Below are 23,598 nucleotides of genomic sequence, written 5' to 3'. Positions count from 1 at the left end.
GCTCTGACTGTCGCTAAAGGTCATGTCAGCCCTGCAGTCCTACCATCTCACACTCTCAATTTCTAGGCAGCAAAATAACAAAGCCTTTTCCCTACGGTGTGTGCATGCGTGTGCAAGTAGTTTTTCTGCCCAGAACGGAGCAGGCGGAGTAAGCTGTATGTGTGTTTTTTTCACAGACATTAAATGCCCCCTGTAGAATAATTTAAGCCATCATTTAAAGAAATATATACCCTGTTTTTAAAACAAGGAGAAATAAAAACAAACCCTCCACCCTGTTAGTTCTATATATACAACTGCTCATTAAATCTTTGGTCAACAAAATGCTCTCTCTCTCTCTCTCTGTGTATTTTAACAAAAGGATTCAGATACTCACAAACCCGGGGGGGGGGGGGTGTTGAAGCAAATCAGCAGAGAGAATATTTCTTGTGCAGATTCGAACAGGTGGGGCTGGCTTGTGAGTATGGCCAGGTGAAGCTGGACAAGGGTGGGGGGCACCGGGGACAGGCATCCTACCACAGCCTCATCCAAATCTGGTGCCCAGAGCACCCTTTGTGTGGGAGCAAATGGCTCAATTCCACTTGTGAAATGAACAAAACAAAAAATCCAGGCAAGCGTCAAGTTCGGAAGATTAGAAAGCAAAAGGAACTTTTCTCTGGCTCAGTGGAATTGGGGTTTCTCTTCAGAACACCCGAAAGCTTAGGGCGGCAGCCACCACCTGATCATCCTCAAGACTAAAAACCTGAATTGTCGGAAAAGGTGGTATTTGGCTTGGCAGGGAATGGAGGCACCAGGCAATGTTGAGACGCCATGAGCCGAAACATCTCTCTGAACCAGCGGTGCTCCAATGTTCAACTGGGTTGCTTTCAAACTTTGCCTCAGAGGTTTCAAGGATACTCTTTAGCAGACGAGTGGGAGATCTGTTACACCCAGAGGATCAAGGAGAAGAGAGGCTCACTCAGAATCCCATGAGGCACCAGCCCCAGGAGGCCAGTTTCCCTTTTAGTGTCAGGCACATTTCCATGAGAATGCAAAAGGGTAGCTGGCAGATATGGCGCACCTTCCACTTCCAGACAATGCTACTCCTGACAGAAACTGAACCAGAATCTCCTCACCTTCTCTGGGGAGTCTGGTAGGGAACAAAGGGGCTTGCTGAAGTGCAAATGGAGGCTTCGGGCATCCAAAGGAAAGTCATCTCTTGGCACTGTGGGGAGGGGACAAGGCGGTGGGGCAAAGCACAGCCCTGACGTGGAGACGGGAGGACTGGCCTTTTTCCCCCTCAGGAGAAGGAAATCGTGCTGGCTGCTATGACTCTTGCTTTCTCAGCAAAGGTGCTCAGCTAGCCAGACGTGTTCCGAACCTCCCAACAAAGAAACAAAAGCCTCCAAAATGCAGAGCAAGAGAGAGAGAGAGGAGGAAAATGAAGAGGGAAGGGAGAGCCTGTATGAGTATGTGCAGAAAGGTCCCCCTACAGGTCAGATCAAGTAGTGCACCTAGCCCTCACTGCCCTTTTGGAATGAAGGGGTCTTCTTCCTCAGGGTCCGGCCTAGGCCCAGGGTCACTCAGGCATCGCATCATCCGCTGGTTGCTGGGGCTGTCGTTGGCCCCTGGGGTGAACACATCGTCTGTGCCCGGAGAGGAAGGCTCCTTGGTCCGCATCACCAGCCCTTCCTGGTCCTCCTCTTCCTCTGGGGATGGCGGGAGGTGGCTCATCCCTTTCAGTGTCTCGTTCACCAAGTCGACAGACTCTGGAGACTGTGGCGAGGCGGGGTCAATGGTGATGATGGGGAGGTTTTCCGAGTCTGGCTTGGGGTCGTATGCCAGAGGGTCTGGAAGGGGAAAAGGAACAGTAAGGCATGCTGAAGGGGACAGGGAGCCAGATCAGCCCCTCCCAAACACCAGAGAGCTGACCTTGGAGGCATGGCTCCCTCTGACAAGCTGAAAAGGTTTGCTGCTCTCGGTGTGCTTAAGAGTCAGAAATTACTCATTTCATTTGCTGGCTTTTTCTTTATGAATATCCCGCCACCACAGAAGTCAAGGTGATGCTCCCTCGTCATTTTTAAACGGGGGGGGGGGGAAATCTCACCAATCACATTGTTATCCTTTCATTCCCTCCACTCTCGTGACTCTCCCCTCCTCCTTTTATCCTCACAACAACCCTGTGAGGTAGCTAAAACAGAGAGGAGCGACAGGTCCGAGGTACACCAGGGACAGTCACAGTGGAGTCCTCCCCATTCACAGTTCAACTGTGCCTAACGACCACTAATCCCTACTAGCATCACTGTGAGTGCACACGTTATCGCTTTGAATCTAAAAAGCCACACTACCTAACAAACCTGAAACCGCATTCCTAGGGCATCTCCCATTCAGGCATTGACTGGACCAGTCAAGGATGGCCGTTAGCTTGTTGAACTATGATCCGGAAGATCCAGGTCCAGATGCCCACTTCACCACGCAGCATGCTGGGTGACCATGGAGCAGTCAGTCTAACCTACCTTGAAGGGTTGCAGAGTGAGATAATGGGGGAGAAAGAACCAGGTATGCCACCCTGCACTCCTTGAGAAAAAGATCAGAATAGACCAATGTTCCCTCTAAGCTGTGGAGTCCTGTGAGCAAAACATTCTACTTTGTGAGCTACTGGCATTAAAGTTGTGAGCAAGTGATTTGGCTACTGCATAAATCAGTTTGCTCTGGAGCCATCCTTCCTGAGCTAAGACAAAAATGTCTGAGCTGCAGGCTAAAAAACTGTGAGCTAGCTCACACTAACGCATCTTAGAGGGAACATTGGAATAGACTGTACTAGATAGACAGACGGTCCTAAATTTAGCTTCAGCACAGGGATTGTTCAAGTGGCTTCAGACTAGGGTTGCCAAGTCCATCTTCCACCCCCAGCGGGGGACTTTGGGGGCGTTCCTGGAGGGGGTGGGGCATCCCCAACGTGATGACGTCACATTGGGGATTTCTCCCGCCCCCACTCACACACCCGTGCGCCGGATCTCCAGAAACGGCAGTGCCCTACACTTAAAGTAGCCGGCAGCCGGCGTTTCCCCTTTAAGAGCAGCTGTGTTTCCCTTTTAAGAACAAAGCTGGCTTTTCCCTGCAAGCTTGCGGAGTTCGCGCTTGGGATGAAACACGGGTTGCACACACTTAAAGGGAGAGAGATGGGTGGCTGTGGGTGTTGGGGGTGGGGCTTCCCCCGCCGGCCATCTGGCTGGCGGCGGGTAGAACCCCCCCCCAAAAAAACGGGGGACCCCTGGCAAACCGGGGGGTTTGGCAACCCTACTTCAGACCCTTCCTGGAATTACCAGCCTTGGAGAGTTACACCTCCCTTCCGGTATGGATGGGCTTGCTTCCTTCCCAGCAGAAGGTCAGGGTTGTAACCTTCTAAGCACACTGCAAGGGAAAGACCGTCTTCTCCTGTTTTCCAATATTTTATTCAACGAGAACAAAGGCAGCAGGAGAACGAACAAACCCTGGGTCTTTATTCTTTTTTTAAAGCTGTGTACAGTTAAATTTAATTAATATATAATATGAACAAATTAAATGGAAACATTTCTGGTTCTGGTTGCTTTGTGGAGGTTTCTCCTCTCCCATCCTGTGTAAGCTAGTGCTCTCTCTCTGGATCTCAATACCTCAAAACCTCTGCAGGAGACAGAACTTAGGGCAGGTGACCCTATTACTTTGCAGCATTCTGAGTGATTGATACAACCACACTTAATGCAAAGACACAGCAGAACAATCTCCTACCCCGCCCCTCAGAGGAAGCAGACTGAAAGGAGTTGCCATCAGAGCAAACAGGCAACCTTTTGCTTGGATTCTCAGGGCATTTGAAAAGACATTTTAGTTTACCACAGCGTATTGACAGCTCAGGAGCATGCCTCAGTGCGCAGTTGGGGAACTGGAAAAGATCAGTAGAAGAGGATGCACAACATCACAGGGACCACAAAACGGAAGGGCCGGGGAGGGGGCAGAAATGGGGTCTCATGGGACAGGAAGCTAATCTGGGTAGGTTTCACAGTTGCCTCGGGAAAAAAGGAGTGGGTCCATATGGATCATAGCAGGGATTGGCCAGTTTGGTTCCATTACCTGGCGAGGAAGAGAAGCTGCAGTCCTATTTATATGCAGGGCTCTGATAAAGAAAGAAAGAACAAAGGAAAACTAACAGGAGAACAACTTTTTACAAGACCTGCTTGGGCCTGCTGCACCTTGGGGTGTCTAGATGGGTGAATTCCAGGATCTAAGAGCTATGTTTAATACTGGGGGGGGGGGACCTCATCCATTCCTGATTGGCTAAGGACTCTGGTTTAACTCACTTCTAAGAGTCATCTGATTTATCTGGTCTGCAGACACTGCTTAGACAGCACACTGTTCACTTCTTTGCTTATTTGTGGCACCCTGTGGTCTGGACTGGCCTATCAGGGGCTGCAGGCCTTTGGCCTTCTTCAAGACCTCTCTGCTGCCTTATCTCTGCTTCCTTATCTGGCTTTTGCTTTGAGCATCAGCCATCAGGAAGATCAAGAAATCGACATGACTTCAGTAACATAAGCACACATCTGAAACACGGAAATGGCATGTGGGAGTTCTGAGCATCCAGAGGTAGCATATATGTTTTTGAAAGAAATAATAAAAAATAATAACTCAGTCTTGCGGCTTAAATGGCTGTCACCAGACATCCACTTTACTGTTAAAAATGGTAATGAAAATTATGCTGGGTTGTTTAGGTTTTGAAGAAACCGTGCTCAATGAAAGTGCCTTCATCTGTGGCCTGAGACATCTTATTTCTCCCCCTCCCCCAAACATCCAGCCTGACAAAGAGTTCTGGAGCACTCAAAGCTGGCCTGCTGTTATGACAACCCCCCCCTTTCTCTGCCGTGGACTGCCAAGGATACAAGCAGGGTAAACCCAATGTATCGATCCGACACACACCCCTGTGCCACAGGGCCTCATACAGTGGGCCCTAATAAACCATCAGTGGAGATCTGCTGCCAAGGTTGTGTGGAGTGTGCCCCCACTTAATGAAGTGGGGAGGAGGTGAGCACAAAGGACAGGGCCTTCTCTATTGTGGCACCTCAGTTATGAAACTCATCACTACTGATCAGTTCAAACTTCTGAACTTTAGGACCCAGGGGAAAACAGTTCTTTAACGAAGGAGGAAAACCTGGGAGTTCACTACTTTTGGATACGGCTTGCTTTCTCTTTTCTAGCCGGATTAATTTTATCTCCCCTGCTCATTATATGGGTTGGCTCATATTGGTTCTCTGTTGCAATTACTTGAGTCCTGTGGTTTTTCTGTTGGATCAGAAAGGTTTATTTAAAACCATTTCTTATCATTAATTGCTAGGAACCCAGTTTTAACATGAGCCAGCTCATCTTGGCCTTTGTCATGCTAGTTCCTTGTTTTAATTGTTGTATGGAAGCTGCTTCGAGAGCGCTGCTGGGAGGTGGGGAGAAAACCCTTTTTAGTTAAAATAAAGCAACATTATTAAAACAAAACTTGCGAGGCATGAAAGATCAAGGCAAGTAGCAGCAGCAGCAGCAGCAGCACCTTTGCTTTGAAAAACCTCCCCCCTTTGTCAGGCCACCAGTTTCTACTCTCTGGACACAGAAGCAGCCGTCCCTCTTACCTGAGCCAATCCGTGCCCTTGACATGGTCGGCGAATCAATTTTGTGAGTTGGGACCGTCAGGTAGTTGTTTATCTGAAATCAGAAGCACACGTTCCTTAAAAGATTGATGTATAGATTATGTTGTTATTAGTACTAACTATTTTTTGTTAAAATTGAAGTGGTTCTATCTTACATTAACAGTTGTATGCATTTTTAATACTTCAATAAAAAAGTGTTGAAAATAAAAAAAAGATCCCAGCTACATCTCCCCTCCTTCCTCTCCTGCCATAAAGCTCTCTCTGTGATACAAAGCCTCCCCCTTTCTCCCCCTTTACAATGTCTGTCTCCAAACCTTCCACCATACAGCTCTTGCCTAGAAATACCTCCCACTCCCTACCTCCATAATGCCATGTGTTCTCCTCTGGCTCAACTGCATTGGCCACGGGGGTGGGGGGTAGGGAGCCCCAATGTATCCCAGACCAATGCATGCCAGGCTTTTGCACAGGGGCCGCCGCTGCCACCACCGCCAACGGTGGCGATACCATCGGGAAATAGGAATCGCCCTTGGAAGTTCCGCCACAAATTGCGTGGCATGGACAATGTGGGATCGGCTTGAACCATCTTCCGGACAGTGTCACCCCAATGGGGAGGATTTGAAGATGCCATCAAAGCCACTCAAGACCGTCTTGTTTACCAAAAAAAAAATCACTTTATTATTGTTATTGTTGTTATTATCCATGATTTTACTGTTTTATGTGTTTTTATGTATGGGCGCATGCCCCTTGTAAGCCGCCCTGAGCCCGCTTGCGGGGAGGGTGGGGTAAAAATGTCTAAATAAATAAATAAATAAAAAATTTCCCACAGTGGCAACCAGATGCCTCAGGAACTATAAGCTGAGCACAGAGGTCAAAGCCTATTCTTGCTCCACAGAATCTGGAATTCAGAGGTATACTGCCTCTGAACATGGAGGGTCCCATTTAACCATGATGGCTAAGAGCCACTGAAAGATGTAAATTTGTCTAACTTCCTTTTAGCTCAGTAACTTTTCAAACTGGAAAAACCTGGAGTTCCACAGAAGTGCACCACAGGATCTTCAGTGAAATCCAGGACAGGCAGACAAGCTTCCTTGAAAGAAAGATTGTCAGTTGCTACCAACATTCACCCATAAGGGAATGCTGAAGGTTCCCTAGGATGTATGTTACCAGCTGACAGCCACTGCCCAGGACATGTCCCAGAGTCATTTGCTATGCAGTGGAATTTTGTGGAAGATGTTCAGTTGCTGTTCAGTTGGGGGGGGAAATCCATATAGAAATAGTTATCTAAATGTAGACAAATGACAAACCATTGCTTCCAGATCTATTTACAGGGCTCGTTGTCATCTGAAAAATTGGGTGCCCATCAGCAGGGTAGCAAAATGGAGCCACCTGCTAAAAAAGGACACCGTTTCTGCATACTTTTAAGTTGTAAGTTAAGAAAAACAACCTATCTCTCAAATCCTAATTTTAAACATACGCAGATTGGGTCTGAACCAGATGAGACTAAGATTTAAAGTGATTTTAGGGTTATAGTGGATAGCTCAATGAAAACGATGATCCACTGGGCAGCAGTCACAAAAAAGGCAAATGCTTTGTTGGGGATTATTAGGTAAGGGATTGAGAAGAAAATGGCAAATATTGTGACAGCCTTATAGAGCCACTGTGCAGCCTCATTTGGAATAAGATGCACTAGATACTGCAGAGCTGGAAAAAGTACAGAAGACAAACACCAAGGTGACCCAGGGGTTGCAGCACCTTTCCTAGGAGGAACAGCTGGAGAGCCTGGGACTTTTTGGTCCAGAACAAAATATGGCTAAGGGGAGACGCGAGAGAGGTTTACAAAATTATGTATGGGGGGGGGGAAGGGGAGAGAGGGAGCGTTTTCTCCCTCTCCCATAACACAAGAGCTCAGGGGCACCCAACGACATTGATGGGAAATAAGCTCAGCACAACAAAAGGAAATAATTATTTAATGAATAATTAAACTGTAGAATTCACTGTCAGTGGAAAGAGGGGTAACTACAAGCATAGATGGCTTTAAAGGGGGATTCGATGGATTATGGAGGGAAGGTCCGCCAGTGGCTCCATGGTGACTGAAGGGAGCCTCCATAGTCAAAGGGAGCAAACCGCTGAAGACCAGTGCTGGGAGGCAGCACCAGGGGAGGGCCTCGGCTTTTATGCCCTATTTATGCTGTACTAGATGGACCCCTAGCCTGATCCAGCAGGCTCTAATGTTCTTAAATACATTTTTTTAAATCCCATGCATCCTCTAAGGAGCTCAGGGCAGCATACATGATCCTCCCTTCGCCATTTTATCCTCATAACAATCCTGGGATATGGACTGAGCATACTCATGGCCATTTAGAAGACTCATAATGTGCAGGGCATACTTAGCCAATGTTGTGTAGTAGCTAGAGTACTGGATCTGGGAGACCCAGGTTTGAACTCCCACTCTGCCAGGGAAGTTTGCTGGGTGACCTTGGGCTAGTCCCACAATCTTGGCCTAACCTACCCCACTGGGTTGTTGTGAGGATAAAATGAATGACGGGAGAGTGATATAAGCTGCTTTGGGTCCCCACTGGGGAAAAAGGCTGGGTATTAATGAGAATGGAGAGAAGACATTGGCCTAAGATGCTGGGAGGTTCAACAAAAGTGACATCAGAGTCTGATGCAGGTCATATTCCTAATGGCACTGAAGAGAAAGATCTTGCATGTAAGAAACACGAGGGCTCATTTTACCATATGTGGTGGACTTGTGATAAAGCTATGGACTTTTGGACTAAAGTCCATGGAGAAATGCAAAAAATACTAAAATTTTCCTTTAAAAAAGCACCTGAGATTCTGCTTTTAGGACTTAAAATGGAAGAACTAAATGTGAAGAAAAAGACTCTATTCTGGTATTTAATAACAACTGCGAGAATGGTTTATGCACAATGTTGGAAACAAGAGAAAATACCAGAAATAGAAGATTGGATACAAAAAGTTCTGTTCATGGCAGAAATGGATAAAATAACAAGAAAACTAAACAACAAAGAAGACCAAGAATTTTTTGAAGAATGGGATGACTTCAAGATTTATCTAGAAACAAACTGGGATGTAAAAAGAAATTTACTTTGTTTAGATCAATATTAAGCATAAGATTGTTATCTTGGAAAGTATAAGACTTTTGGACCACAGGGGAAACGCATTGCGGGAAGCCACTGGAGAGGAGGGAGGGAGATGGGAAACTGATTATTAGAAATTGTTTTTGAATATGTGAAATATATTAAGAAAATAAAAGTTTCTTGACCAGAGAAAGATCTTGCATGGAAACCCCCCCCCCCCATATTGGCATCCTCCCTCGCACCTTCTGTTCAAGCTGCCGAGCCTTCTGCCTCCTCAGCAACATCTGGTTCCACGCTTCTTCATAAGGATCTGCCACCAAGGTGTGCCGGTTGTACGATCGTAGCTGCAGGGGAATGCAAGAGATTAATGCCCACGCACAATTTGTCTTGGTGAGTTTTGGTTGTGAGGGTTAGCCCTTGGGAGTGGAAAGAATAGGGACCAGGGAGTTGGAATGCTGGACACTGACCTTTTGAGATGTTCCAGACCATGAATGCTAAGGGATTTCCCCTCCCCCCCTTTACCCTCTGCCTGGTTTTCTGCAAGTTGGTGCGCAGGATCTTCCGGATCTCCTCCTCTTTGTCTTTAGAGAGTGCTGGAAGGATACGTTCCACAGGTAAGGCTTTCGGATTGATGTTCCTGTGGATTTTAAGAATGAAAAGGCCTCAGAGATTTGGGTTACAGGAGACGGCCAACCCCCTTGTGGTTCCTAGTCAATGTAACCTTAGATCTAAAAAGAACCTTTCTAGACTTGTACTTGCACTGGCATACAACTTCCTCCGGTCCAGATGGGCCCTGTGGTTTGCGAGTTCCGCCCTCAGGATACCTCCCATCTGTCATTCTCGCTTTGTCTTCAAAGCTTCTGATTCTGCATTTGACCAGCTGAACAAATAATGCAAGGGTCACTAAAGAATCACCGTCGTTCTGTCAGTGGTGTCCTTTTGTGATACCAGTCTCTATTGTGGCTTCCTTGCCATTCTTCCTAATCAAGTGTGCCACTGCTTTCGGACACATTCTGCCTGGCTCCAAGATGACAAATCCTGTGCTCAGCTTGTATACCGTAGTGGCTAAATGACTATGACCAAGGTAGAGAGAGTGGACTGACGGAACTTCTTCTTCCTCTCTCAAAATACTAGAACTCAAGGGCACCCAGAGAAAGTGAAGGGCAATAGATTTCAGATGGATACAAGGAAATACTTCTTTATTCAACAAGTGATTAAAATGTGGAATTTGCTACCAGGGGATGTAATGAAGAAGAGAAGAAGAGAAGAGATTGGATTTATATCCCACCCTTCACTACCCAAAGGAGTCTCAGAGTGGCTAACAATCCCTTTCCCTTCCCCTCCCCACAACAGACACCCTGTGAGGTAGGTGGGGCTGAGAGAGCTCTCCCAAGAACTGCTCCAAAAGAACTTATGACTGACCCAAGGTTACACCAGCAGCTGCTTGTGGAAGAATAGGGAATCAAACCCAGTTCTACCAGAGTAGAGCCTGTGCTCCTAACCACTACACCAAACTGCCTCTCATGATGGCCACAGGCATAGTCAGCTTTAAGAGGGAATTAGACAGATTCATGGAGGGTACTTTTATGACTGGCTGCTAGCCACGGTGACTAAAAGGAACCTCCACATCCAGAGGCAGTCAATCACTGATACCAAGTGCCAGGAGACAACAGCAGGGGAAGGCTTTGGCTTCTGTGCCCTGTTGGTGGCTCTCCAGAGTAACCAGTTGGCCACTGTGTGACCAGTGGTCTGATCCAGCAGGGCTCTTCTTATGTTCTTATGACTGAGCCATGAATCAAGAAGCCCCTTGTTTGAATCTCAACACTGATCAATATGAAGATGGCTTTAGGCAGGCTCCCTATGTCAATCTACTGTGGTGATAACAACAATCCTGGCCTACCTTACAGGGCTGTTGTTACAATTTCAAGGTAATATATTAGGCAACACTGTGAAGCCTCAAAAGTTAATTTCTTTGTATTACCAGGTTTGTGGGGAAGAGGGGGGGGGTTACCCCTTCCTTCCACTTACAGAGAACTAACTCTCAGTTCCCTGCCTGACATGGTACTCACTGCATGGAGACCGTAGAGACAGCAGAGGGGATTTTGCCCATGCCCCCACTCTCCACTAGCTCAATGGCCTGCTTCATCTCCATCTTGTGATAAAAGGCAATCAGCTGGGGCTCTTTGGACCTCTCCCCTGCGATCAGGCACTTCTTGATGTACTTCTTGTTGAAGCGATTCAGCCTTTTCAGAAGTGATATGAGGGGGAGGGGAGAAAGAAAGACAAGAAAAAAACCACACAAACATCAAATGCCACCATCCAGTCCGTCCAGTTAACAAAGCCCACAGAAGTCAGGATTTTTGTTTTGTTTTGTTTTCAGCTTGTAAACTGAAAGAGACACAAAACCAAAGACCAATGTTTGGCTCCCCCTCAAAGACAGAAGTCGCTGGTGGTTCAGGCAATTTTGGAGGAAGACCTTGTACAAATTAGCATACTTATCACGGATTAAATTTACCTGTCCTGGGGTATGATCCAGCCCACGGCTAAGTGCTTTAAGCCCCATGGATTTCAATTGGGGGAGGGGAGTAAAAATGTTTACAACTTCCACCTTGAAATTAACAAAATGAACAATTGAAAAATACCCCTAACTGTTGCTGAATTGTGTAGGTATCCAGAATATATCAGCTGGGCAGTAGCCTCCTGATAACCACGTCTACAGCAATGGGACAGTCACTTCTCAAACTGCTGTTTCAACTTGTGGTATGAGTGGCTTGCAGTCAATGTGAGCAGCAGTTTCTGTGCCCATGATTGTCACAAAACAGCACTCTCAATTTAAGATGTGAATGGTACTGCCTAAGGCAGATCAGTTAATCCTCAACAGGCCTCCCTGCTTTGATTCTTTCTTACAGAAATGCAATTGCATCCTTTTACTTCAGTTTAAAAAATAGGTATCATCACCATTCCCTGGGTTCTGTTCTCATTAATGCTGTTAAGTATTATACCATCATCACATTAAAAATTTTTAATGAACAAAAGCCAGTTTCTGAGTTCTGCTGCCCCATCACACTTTAGTGTAATCAAGAAATAGAACCTGGTGAAATGCTATGTAGACAGAGGGACTGGAGAGCCTTGGATCTATGGCACAGTGCAAAATATTACAACATGGGACACATCTGTGGGGAGCCAAACCCATTTCTTTGTTCACTAGGCTTCCAATTTACTCGCCTGGCCTGGGAAACTCCCTGCCCCCAGCCTCAGTTTTCCTCACCTGAAGAACTGAGGAACAAAAGAAGGCATGGCCTCCACATAATGACACTCAAGAAATTTCCCCTAGTCTCTATGGTTAACTCCCACAGAGACCACAGGAGGCTGCTAAGAGCATTACCCAGAAGTGACACTGTATTCTCCTCAAATGCCACCCTTCCCCAACTCTCCAGGCATTTGCTGAGAAGAAGAAGAGAAGAGATTGGATTTATACCCCGCCCTTCACTTGGAGTCTCGGAGCGGCTTACAAACTCCTTTCCCTTCCCCTCCCCACAACAGACACCCTGTGAGGTGGGTGGGGCTGAGAGAACTCTGACACAAACTGCTCTTTTTCAAGGACAGCTGTGCCAGAGCTTGTGACTGACCCAAGGTCACATCAGCAGGTGCAAGTGGAGGAGTGGGGAATCAAACCCGGTTCTCCCAGATTAGAGTCCGTACACTTAACCACTACACCAAACTGGCTCTCAATGAGGCATTACTATGAACTCTACTGTTCGCTGTGCCATACCAGCTGCAAAGGCAGTGCTAAGGTGTCCTGCAGAGAGCCAAAGCCAGTGATTTTTGCTGCAAACATCCCATCCAACGGATAAGCCAGCCCAAAGGAAATTAATGAACAGCAGCAGCCTTGCTGGCTCAACACTTACTTGTCCTTCCAGTGGTGATGGCCATAGTGGCCACATATATCCTCAATCCCAGTCAAAAGATGATCCAGGAACTTTAAGGAAGGGGAAGAGAGGAAATGAATAAATATGCTTTTGTTTGCTCATCTGCTATGTAAAAATCTGCACAGTTTATCTCTGAAACTGAAGCCCAAGCCTGTAGTATTTTGTACCCAGGAAAAAGATGACTTGGCATAGCCCATTAGCTGCTCTGAGGGCTGCTGCATGGAGAACAGCTGGTCTAAATGTATGGACTGCTCTACAGCAGGGGTCACTGAGCAGGAGAAAGGCAGACATAGAAATATTTTAAATAAATAAAAAGGTCAGAGTTATGTACCAAACAAAAGCAAAAAAATCAAACAAACAAAAAAACCAAGGCATGACAAAAGGAATCCAACTTAAACAATCTGATCCTAACTCACTTAAAACCTCTTTGGAGGTTAAAAACGTTTTGAAATGTCCAAGGGATCTTGCTGATGAAGGAGCTCCACCATTTTGGCAGCTCTAAGGCCAAGCAGAAGAATGAGGGAACAGAACTGACGGCACATACTTCAGGGGTGGATTCCAGCTTGAAATGTTCCTCTGCATTAAAAACAAAACACCTTCCCACAATAGAAAACTAGAACAGCAGGAAGACAAGATTCTACCCACTCTATTTGCTTTGTGTGCTGGTTTCCTGTTTCCAGGGAATCAGTTTTTAAACAGAGGGGAATATTCCAAAAGGGCAAGGATCTGAAATGTTACAAGTTCATTCTCCTTTACTTGTGTCCTTCTAGTTACCTGCCATACTTTAGAGAGTGGGAGGAAGACATTTGTCAGAGAGATGGATAATCTAAATGCATGGAAAAGGGAGAAGAATCTATGAGAGAAGGTCAGCGCCAGATGGCTCAAAGACGCACCTCTGCATCCCTGTCCACACCATTAATAATCATTTGATTTGTTTGGTGCTGTGACAACCTCCCCCCCCTTTTCTTCCTTCCCTTCCGACTGGTACAACTTGAGCATCAGACCACTGCTCCAACTGCCTTGTAATTTTTTTAAAAAGTATTTGGAAATCATACGTTTCTCTTCTCCTATGCTGAAGTTCACGCTAACCAGATTTTAAAAAATAAAACAGAAATAGAAATAAAGTGGTATGAGCAATCTCACCAATTATGTAAAGATTGGGAAGTGGTGGAATAAGGCGCAATCCCGAAGTTGGCCCCTGGGGGGCAAGGAAGTCCCATGCCAACCACTTGCTTTATAGGCAAATTAAGCCATGTCAAATACAGTGGGCAGTTCTGATTAGGAAAATACCTGGAGATTTGGGGGTTGGATCCTGTGGAGGGCAGCATTGGGGGTGGGGGTGGGGGTGGGGGTGGAAATATGCAAATAACCTTGGAAATTTCAGTCCCAAATTGTTCCCGCATGCTGCTTCCTTTTAAAAATGTACTTGAGGGGTTATTACCTGCTTTGTACACCTAACTGGCAATGACACATGAAGGAGAAAAGAAAATGATTATGGAGGCAGCAGAACTAAAGCAGCACATGAGGATATTTCATGGCCAAGTAGAACCAAACCAGCACCTGCGTGTGAATCTCCTCATTGATGGACCGCTTGGTCTCCTGCTTCTTTTTCACTGCTAGAAGGTCCACCAAAGGACGGATGGTCATACCCTGTGGAGAGACAAACCGGTTCATCGTAAGAGTGCTAGCTGCCTGAGGGAAAGCCTATTTGGCTCTGAAAGATAATGGGGCAATATTCAGACGTAATCCAGGAAATGACAGACAGCTGACATAGGCTATACTGAGCTAGTTAACTTCTAAACTAGGTGGGAAGGTCCAGGTTCAAATCCATGGCATCTCCAGCTACAAGATCAGGTAGTAGGTCTATGCAAGATCTTGGAGAGCCATTGCCACTCGGAGTAGATAAGAGTGACCTTGAACACATGAAACTTCCTTATACTGAATCAGACCATTAAGGTCCATTAAGGTCAGCATTGTCTACTCAGATTAAAAGCAGTTCTGCAGTGTCTCACTCAGAGGAAGGTCTTTCACATCACCTCCTGCCTGGTCCTTTTAACTGGAAATGCTGGGGATTGAACCAGGAACCTTCTGGATGCAAAGCAGCTGTTCTGCAACTGAGCCACAGTCCCACCATGATGCAGAATTCATGTGTATGCTCAGTTCTAAACATGGGGAACCCTAATGCTCGGTTGTAGTCAGTCCGCAGCAAGTGGCAAATCACCTCTGTATGTCTCTTGTCCTGCAAACCCTATGGGGTTGCTGTAAGTCAGCTGCAACTTGACAGCACTTTGGTGCAGCACTTGGTGCGGACTGACTACAACCACCTCAGTCACCCACAGGAAAGGACCAGTTTGTTCAGACAGGGATTTATGCCCCTCCTCAATGGACTTCCTCAGCGGTCCCTACCTAACTTTGGTATAGTGGTTAAGTGTGCAGACTCTAATCTGGGAGAACCGGGTTTGTTTCCCCACTCCTCCACTTGCACCTGGCTGAATGACCTTGGCCAAGCCATAGTTCTGGCACAGCTGTTCTTGGAAAAAGAGCAGTTTCTGTCAAGAGCTCTCTCAGCCCCACCTACCTCACAGGGTGTCTGTTGTGGGGAGGGGAAAGGAGTTTGTAAGCCGCTCTGAGACTCCTTGGGGTAGTGAAGGGCAGGGTATAAATCCAATCTCCTCCTCTTCTTCTTCTTCTAAGTACTAACCCTGACCAACAATGCTTAGCATCCAAAGTCTAACAAGATTGGGTTAGCCTAGGACAGTGATGGCGAACCTTTTAGAGACTGAGTGCCCAAACTGCGACCCAAAACCCACTTATTTAAATTGCCAACACGGCAATTTAACCTGAATACTGAGGTTTTACTTTAGAAAAAACAACTCATACACTAACTTAAGATGATCCAAACAAAGTAAGGAAAGCAATCCCAAATGCTTTCATTTACTTAAAATTATTTGGCAGAGAATTCAACATTTTAATGACGGTCTGGGCCTGGCTGGGCCGATGGCACGCGTGCCCACAGAGAGGGCTCTGAGTGCCACCTCTGGCACCCGTGCCATAGGTTCGCCACCACTGGCCTAGGACATCCAGGCCAAGGTAGGTGACTGTACAAATGGGCAAATCAAGCCAGGTGGGGCCATTGTTCAACAAGGATAACAGGGTAGGATCCAAAGGAAAGGCACAAGTCCTTCTACCCGTTCTCATTCTAGAGAAAACCTCCCAGTTATGAAGGTGCTTGTTGAAGGTCACAGGAGGGTTCCTGGTCAAACAGCAGCAGAACTGCCGGAGGTGACATAATCTTCAGGATTTAAGAACCACCTTTGCAAAATCAGACCACAAATCTATGAGGCTTCCAACCGTGGCTGACCAGATGCCTTTATCTTCTGCTTCCCAGAGCCAACATCTTTCACCGGCTGCCTCCCACTGCCCAGTATGGTTTCATGTAGCTGTTCTTAGATCTGGTCTCCACAAATCTGTCCAATCCCACTTTAATGCCATTTATGTCAGCAAGTATCTAGCAGCAATGAACTCAGAGAGCCAAAGTGGTATATTGATTTGAAGTGTCAGACTACTAGGATCTAGGAGACTGCAAACAAATAGCTGTGTTAGTCTGTCATAGCAAAACAAAAGTCCAGTGGCACTTATAAAGACTAACAGCATTTATTTCAATATGAGCTTTCATGAGTCACAGCTTACCTCTTCAGACAGTGAGTCGGGACTCAGAAAAGCTCACACTGAATTAAATGCTAGTAAAGGTAAAGGTAAAGGTTTCCCTTGCTCGAAAGCCAGTCGAATCAGACTCTAGGGATGTGGTGCTCATCTCTGTTTCCAAGCCAAAGAGCAAGGGCTGTCCAAAGATGTTTCCGTGGTCATGTGGCCGGCATGACTAGACACCGAGGTGCACAGAACGCTGTTACCTTCCCACCGAAGCAGTACCTATTTATCTACTTGCAATTTCTTGCTTTCGAACTGCTAGGCTGGCAGGAGCTGGGACCAGAGACGGGAGCTCACTCCGTCATGCAGCGCTCGGGTCTTGAACTGCTGAACTACTGACCTTCCGGTCTGCAGTTCAGCATCTTAACCACTTGAGCTACTAGTTTTAAAGGTGCCAGTGGACTTTGATAGGACCTGAGAGACCCAGGATTGAATTCACATTCTGCTGTGCAACCTGCTGAATGACCTTGGGCCAGTCATTCTCCCAAAACTGAACCCATCTCACATGGCTGTTGTGAGAATAAAATTGAAGGAATGGGGGAGAACCATAATGACTAAGAGGAAGGCTGGGTTTTTTTTTAATGTACCAGACAGATAAATAGTAAGCTAAGCCCTGCATTGCACAAAGAAATATTTCCCTTTTTCTGTCCCTCCAATCAATTTTATGGCATGACCCAACTTTCTAATATTTCCGGATAAAAGAAAAGTGCCCGACTGGGTTTTCTCTCATTTCAGCGCAGAAGGAGGTACTTCAGAAGACGCATCACCGGTGTGTCTGTAGAGATCACCCATTTGGAAACAGCTGTCTTCACTGTAGGAGGATGTCTGGCTTGGAACTTCCTAACATGTGGAACCTCCCAACAGTTTACTATTGGACTCAGCCCTTATGGTAGCCATTTTGTAGTTGGCCATGTGGCAGCCATTTTGTCAGGGTGCGTGCTACCTGTTCTCAAAATTCCAAAACTGCCCACAAGCTCAACTACGTTGGGGACCCTTGGTTTAATCCTCATCCTTAAAGGAAGATTACAAATTTACCTGCACAAACACAGTGAAGAAGATGACTGTGATGATGGCTGTGAGGAACATTTCTCTCATGTCAAAATGTGTCTCCTCTATGAGGTAACCCAGAGAAAAGGCGATGGCCCCTCGCAGGCCACCATAGGCGATGATGAACTGATCCTTCGGGGTCAACTTCACAATGCGGAATTTGTTAATGAACCAAGTCAATCCAAGGACACCTGAATGATAAATAATCACAGCAAGAGAAGTTTACTAGGGTAAGGCAAACATAAAGAGGAATATACTGTTGAAAACACCCAGAAGCAAAATAATAATAATAATAATTTCAGCAGAAAAAAGCTGCACCGCACTATTACAGTTTGGGAATGCCAAAAGAGGAATGAAGGCTGGCAAAGAAAAATTCTTCCTTGTTATGGGGCCATATGTGCTTTTAATTGAGTTTGCAAGTTTCCAGGCAGGATGTGGAGACACCAAAACATACCAAAACAAGAAAGAAACATGGCAAAATGCACACACATGGTGGCTCAAAGAAACAACTCTGATACAGAAGATGTCAGATCACCAGCTGATCTGACTTGCAGGAAAATTCCTCCCAAATTCTGAATGTATTCGTTTACTCGACCGCAGAGCCAACCAGGAGAAATAATACATGACTATTGGGAGGGGGGGGTTTGTTGGAAAACTAGTACATCAGTCAGGAAGGCTATGTGAAATCCTGCATCTTGGTATGCTTTTTTACTATAAAGTGTTGTCTACAAACGGAGCTGCGGTGGCTCAAGTGGTTAAGACGCTGAACTGCAGGCTGTGGAAGGTCAGTAGTTCAGCAGTTCAAGACCCAGGTGCCGCATGATGGAGTGAGCTCCCATCTCTAGTTCCAGCTCCTGTCAACCTAGCAGTTTGAAAGCAAGAAATTGCAAGTAGATAAATAGGTACCACTTTGGTGGGAAGGTAACAGTGTTCCGTGCACCTTGGTGTTTAGTCATGCCAGCCACATGACCACGGAAATGTCTTCGGACAGCGCTGGCTCTTCAGCTTTGAAACTGAGATGAGCACCGCAACCCTAGAGTCGGATTCGACTGGCTTTCGAGCAAGGGAACCTTTACCTTTTTACAAACACAGAGGAGCATTCAGCAATTCCCCACATGCTGTACAATCAAGGAGGGGAATGCCACATGCTTTCAATTTTAAATTATCCTCAAGTGTGGGAGCAAGAGACAAAAGTCACTGGACTTCTACCTCCTAAACTTTACCTCTTGCATAACTCAGACATCACACCCGGCCATACTTTAACATAGTTTTGATCCTAAAACAAAAGTTCTGTGCTTTCAAAAACATAACAGGCAGACAGAGTGCAAGTGTGCAGCCACTGCCTATTTTCCTCTCCCCACTCCCATCAACACTCAGTTTCATGTCCAGTCCCATTTCCATGGTGCAGCAGCCTCCACTGGGACCCCAGCTCAGTGACAGAGCATCTGCTTTGCATGCAAAAGGTCCCAGGTTCACCCTGTGGCATCTCCAATTAAAAGGATAAGGTAGTAGGTGGTATGAAAGACCCTGACCAGAGACCCATAGCTAGCATCTGCCAGTCAGTGTTGACCTCAATGGACCATGGGTCTGACTCAGGATAAGGCAGTTTTATGTGTAGAAGTGATGGCCTGTCAATTAAGACTTCATACCAGACCACAGTTAGCACAAACTACAGTTTGCAGATTCGCTTCCAACCATTGTAGCTCAATTTGGTTTACTAGCAGATCACAAACCATGGCTCACCAGTCTGGATGTCAAGCCAACCTACAGTTATGCTTTCTTAACTATGATCTCACATGATGTCTGAATTGAGCGACTTTCTCTTCTCTTCCAGCGCCCAGTGCTACAGAAGAAGCAGAATCAAATCCTAAAACTTGGTATCAACTGTTCAGATCAAGCAAGTGTATTAATATTTGCTTGGCGTACCTGAATTACTCAAATTCTGCCAGGCACAAGGCAAGACAGAGAACTATGCTTGTAGTGCAGCATTTCTACCCCTTTCTCCTTCCCCCCCACCAGGAGGAGGGAGGCCAAAGCATGTCCTCTTCCAGCTTAGGAGTCTGAACCTCCCACGCCATTTGTCAGAGAACTGCAACTCACAATGAATCACTGGTATAGGCTAAGCAGGAAGTTTCCTTCTCTTGGGGAATCCTGCCCAACAACAAGCTGGAATAGCCCCTTGCAGGTCCTGCATTCCTAACATTCTAGGGTTGCCTCCACCCTGGACAAACGGCTAAATTTTGTGGTCTGCGCACAGGTACAAACCTCCTCCTCCTGCTCCCCCTTTGACCCTGAGAGCCTTACCTAAGACCCTGGCAATCAAGCAAAAAATCAGGGTGCAGATGACAAAGGTCCAGTTCCAGCGGTGCCGCCCAGCCACAGTGGAGACACCCAAAAAGATGAAAATGAGGGTCTCACTGACGCTGCTCCACATCTTCAGGAAGTACTTGATGGTGGTGTGGGATTTATGGGAGATGTTGGCCTCCACATAAGGGCGCATGACCACCCCAGCAGCAATGAGCCTGCAAAGACAGGAAGAAAGAGTCACAGAAGTCACAAGAGAGGGACATTTCCCTCACAAGTGTCAGGCTTGGGAAGCCTACATTCCATTGTTGTTCAAATGTGAGGTTTAGGGTAGAAGGGAAGGAACCAGTGGCCTTAGGGCAGATTACACATAAAAGCTCCTGGGTTAAATCTGTTGCACACCCAGTTAAAAAGTCTCAACTCAGGGCCAGGAAAGACTCTGAAACACTGGACAGTTAGTACTGGGCTAGCTGGACTTCCAACCCCATAAAAGAAGGTTCCTTTTACTGTATCAATAAGTGGAGGTAGGGAAAAAGAACAGAAAATCACTATCACAAGCTTCAAGTATGATATAGTGGTTAGAGTACCAAAATAAGATCTGAGAGACCCAGTTCAAATCACCCACTCTTCCATGGAAACGCTCTGGGTGACCTTGGGCTATTTCCCATACACTTAGCTTCACCTACCTCACAGGGCTATTATGAGGATAAAATGGAGAAGAGGTGAATGATTTAAGTCACTCTGGGTCCCCACTGGGGAGAAAACCAGGGTATAGATTAAGTAAATAAGTAATAATAATAAATTAAATACGTGCAGTGCCAAAGAATTAGGATTCAGAGATATACTGCACAGTTCAGCCAGAATGGTAAACCAAAGTTTATCGCTATGTGCATGAACCCAGGGGATACTTGAGCTCCCACTCCCTCCTTTTGGTCAGCTGATGACTCATTTCTGCCTTCCCTAGAAAACCACTGTGTGTAAACTTGCAAACTATGATTTGCACTTTCCCTATTTTTTTTCCCTACTAAGAAGGATTCCAAAACCAGGATTGAGTCACCGCACCAAATCCTGGGTTGTAAGGAAAACGGAAGCCAGCATTTGGCGATTTGAACATACTACTGATTTAAAATATGTATATCCTACATTCACAACAACACATTTTCATGCTTATATTTACTCTTTAAACATGACTTAATTTTGCCAATAATGGATAGGCTATAACGTGCTATTAAATGGTTCCATGTTACAAAACTTAGCTCAGTACCCAAATGAGCTGCTAGCTCTAATACGACCGCATGAAGCTGTTTCTGTTCAAATAACACTCTTTTGTCTACTACAAAAATGTGTGTTTATTATTTCCAACTTTTATTTTTTTCCTACCTCTCAGATGGCAAAAACTAAGATACCTGTACTAAGGTTGCGCAGGGCACAGCCGTTCGTAGCTCTCTCTTTTGGGTGTATTTTAAACACATTTGAAGATGTTAAAACAGTAAAATAAGTTTAATGTTAATTAGATTTGTATTTTATTGGTGTTTTAACTGTGTTAATTTTTGTATATTGTATTTTTACCAAATTTGATGTAACCTGCCCTGAGCCTGCCATGCGGGGAGGGCGGGAGATAAGTCAAATAAAATAAATAAATAAATAAATAAATAAATGTGAACTTGTGGATCTCCTGACAAAAATATTTCATCTTTCATTAAAATATGCCTCCATTCCTAAGGACTGGAAAGTAGCCAACATCACTCCCATCTTTAAAAAGTGTTCCAGAGGCGATCCGGGAAATTACAGGCCAGTCACTCTGACGTCAATACCGGGTAAGTTGGTGGAAACTCTTTATTAAGGAAAGAATTAGTAGGCACATTGATGAACTATTGAGGCAGACTCAGCATGGGTTCTGTAAGGGAAGATCTTGTCTCACTAACCTGTTAGCGTTTTTTGAGGGGGTGAACAAACATGTGGACAAGGGGGACCCAATAGATGTTGTTTACCTTGACTTCCAGAAAGCTTCTGATAAAGTTCCTCATCAAAGGCTCCTAAGTAAGCTCAGTAGTCATTGGATAAAAGGACAAGTCCTCTTGTGGATCAAAACTAGCTAATTAATAGGAAACAGAGAACGAGTATGAATGGGCAATTTTTTCAGTGAAGAGTGGTAAGCAGTGGGGTACTGCAGGGCTTAGTACAGGGTCCAATGCTTTTTAACTTGTTTATTAATGATTTGGAGTTGAGAGTAAGCAGTGAAGTGGCTAAATTTGCGGATGACACGAAATTGTTCAGGGTGGTGAAAACCAGGGAGGATTGTGAGGCACTCCAAAGGGACCTGTCAAGGATGGGAGAGTGGGCCACGTCAACGTGGAAAATGGGGTTCAATGCGGCCAAGTGCAAAGTGATGCACATTTGGGGCCAAAAATCCTAACTATAAATACACGTTGATGGGGTCTGAACTGGTGGAGACTGACCAAGAGAGAGACCTTGGAATCATGGTAGATAACTCACTGAAAATGTTGCGACAGTGTGCAACTGCAATTTAAAAAGCCAAACACTATGCTGGGGATTATTAGAAAGATAATTGAAAAACAAATCAGCCAATATCACAATGCCCCTGTATAAATCAATGGTGTGACCTCATTTGGAATACTGTGCACAGTTCTGGTCACCACACCTCAAAAAGGTAACTTTTTTCCCACTATAGAGAACAATGGAGGGGATGGGGGCAACTTGTTTGGGGGCCCGTAGAATTGGACCCCCTGGTTCAATGTTCCTGAAACATGGCGGGTATTTTGGAGAAAGGCTCCAGCAGCTACCCTGCGATTTTGGAGCCTCTCCCTCAAACCCCCTCCCCTCCAGCCCCCAGAATATACCCTATGTTTTTGCCATTGACTTCAATGGCCCATAGGATATAATGGGGCCGAACCCTGAGCTTGCTTTTCCTCATTTGCGAGTCTGGCCTTTGCACTCCTTTAACGAGGCAGCCCTGAAGCTTGGGGCGGCGGGAGTTTCTTTGCATGCAGCTTGTGCGGCCGGCTGAGTGCCTCTTCTGCTTGCCCACCTCTCGCCTCTGCACCTCATCTTCTGCCAGGCAAGGAGGAGCCCAGCTCGCCCAGGCTTCTTGCCTCCTGCTGCCTTGGCCCTCTGGTGCACGAGTGAGTCCCCAAAGTTTGACTCTTCTTCTACAAGTCTCTGGCGCTGGAGGTATTCACCTCCTTCCCTCCTGCCTGCTATGGCTGCATAATTGTGAGAGATTTCTTAACATAGTGCTCCTGCCGGGGAAGCTGGGGACCCTGCCCATGAGTCTCCATTTCATCCTCACAACAACCCTGTGGGGTAGGGTTAGGTAGAGAAGGGGAGATTTGGCCCGGGGTCACTCAGCCAGCAGAGTGAGAATACAAACCTGGGTCTCCCCACATCAATCTGCAACTCTGACCACTGTGCAGTGCTGCCTCTACTGATCTGTAATGTTCCAGAGGTGTTGTAATACTCAGTTTCTCAAACGAGTGTATGCCTGTCTGTTGGTCCACTTAGGAGTCTTGATCCTGGTTGTGTGGTGGGCTAGTTGTGGCAAATGGTAGGAAAGCTCAGTATTTCTGTATACAGTTGTAGGGGCTTTATTGCAATGTGGTATGGCCTGATATTATGTTCTTATTCCAGTGTGGAGTGTGTGTGGGGCTTTTTAAGTTTCTAAGCAGTGTGCTAAGAAGGCAACTGTTCCTGGGGTTAGCCCAGCCCAGGGACATCGCTAGGGCGGTTCCCAGGCCTCCCTAACTTTCTGGGGAGCCCATCCCTAAATCCCACATGGATCCACCTCCATAGATAGTGACCATGGTCTGTGATGTCACTAGCTCCTCCCTATGATGTCATTGGGTCCCAGTT

At 46.1% G+C, this 23,598-nt stretch overlaps 1 protein-coding gene across 1 annotated transcript in view; it reads right to left on the bottom strand.

Annotated features, from left to right (window-relative positions):
- Positions 1-390: 390 nt before the first annotated feature.
- Positions 391-23,598, bottom strand: part of SLC9A1 (solute carrier family 9, subfamily A (NHE1, cation proton antiporter 1), member 1) — a 126,064-nt gene continuing 102,856 nt past the window's right edge. Inside the window, exons 4-12 of the mRNA XM_015411626.1 lie at positions 19,729-19,946; positions 17,413-17,615; positions 14,230-14,319; positions 12,649-12,719; positions 10,810-10,983; positions 9,263-9,377; positions 8,983-9,084; positions 5,622-5,694; positions 391-1,826 (exon numbers count right to left, since the gene is read on the bottom strand). Coding sequence (XP_015267112.1) covers positions 1,498-1,826; positions 5,622-5,694; positions 8,983-9,084; positions 9,263-9,377; positions 10,810-10,983; positions 12,649-12,719; positions 14,230-14,319; positions 17,413-17,615; positions 19,729-19,946 — 1,375 coding nt within the window. The 3' untranslated portion in view covers positions 391-1,497. The remainder of the gene's footprint in view (positions 1,827-5,621; positions 5,695-8,982; positions 9,085-9,262; positions 9,378-10,809; positions 10,984-12,648; positions 12,720-14,229; positions 14,320-17,412; positions 17,616-19,728; positions 19,947-23,598) is intronic.

The sequence above is a fragment of the Gekko japonicus genome, unplaced genomic scaffold (assembly GCF_001447785.1).
Source record: "Gekko japonicus isolate JY-2015 unplaced genomic scaffold, Gekko_japonicus_V1.1 scaffold62, whole genome shotgun sequence".
Lineage (NCBI taxonomy): Eukaryota > Metazoa > Chordata > Lepidosauria > Squamata > Gekkonidae > Gekko > Gekko japonicus.
This window is presented reverse-complemented; position numbering and strand designations above follow the sequence as displayed.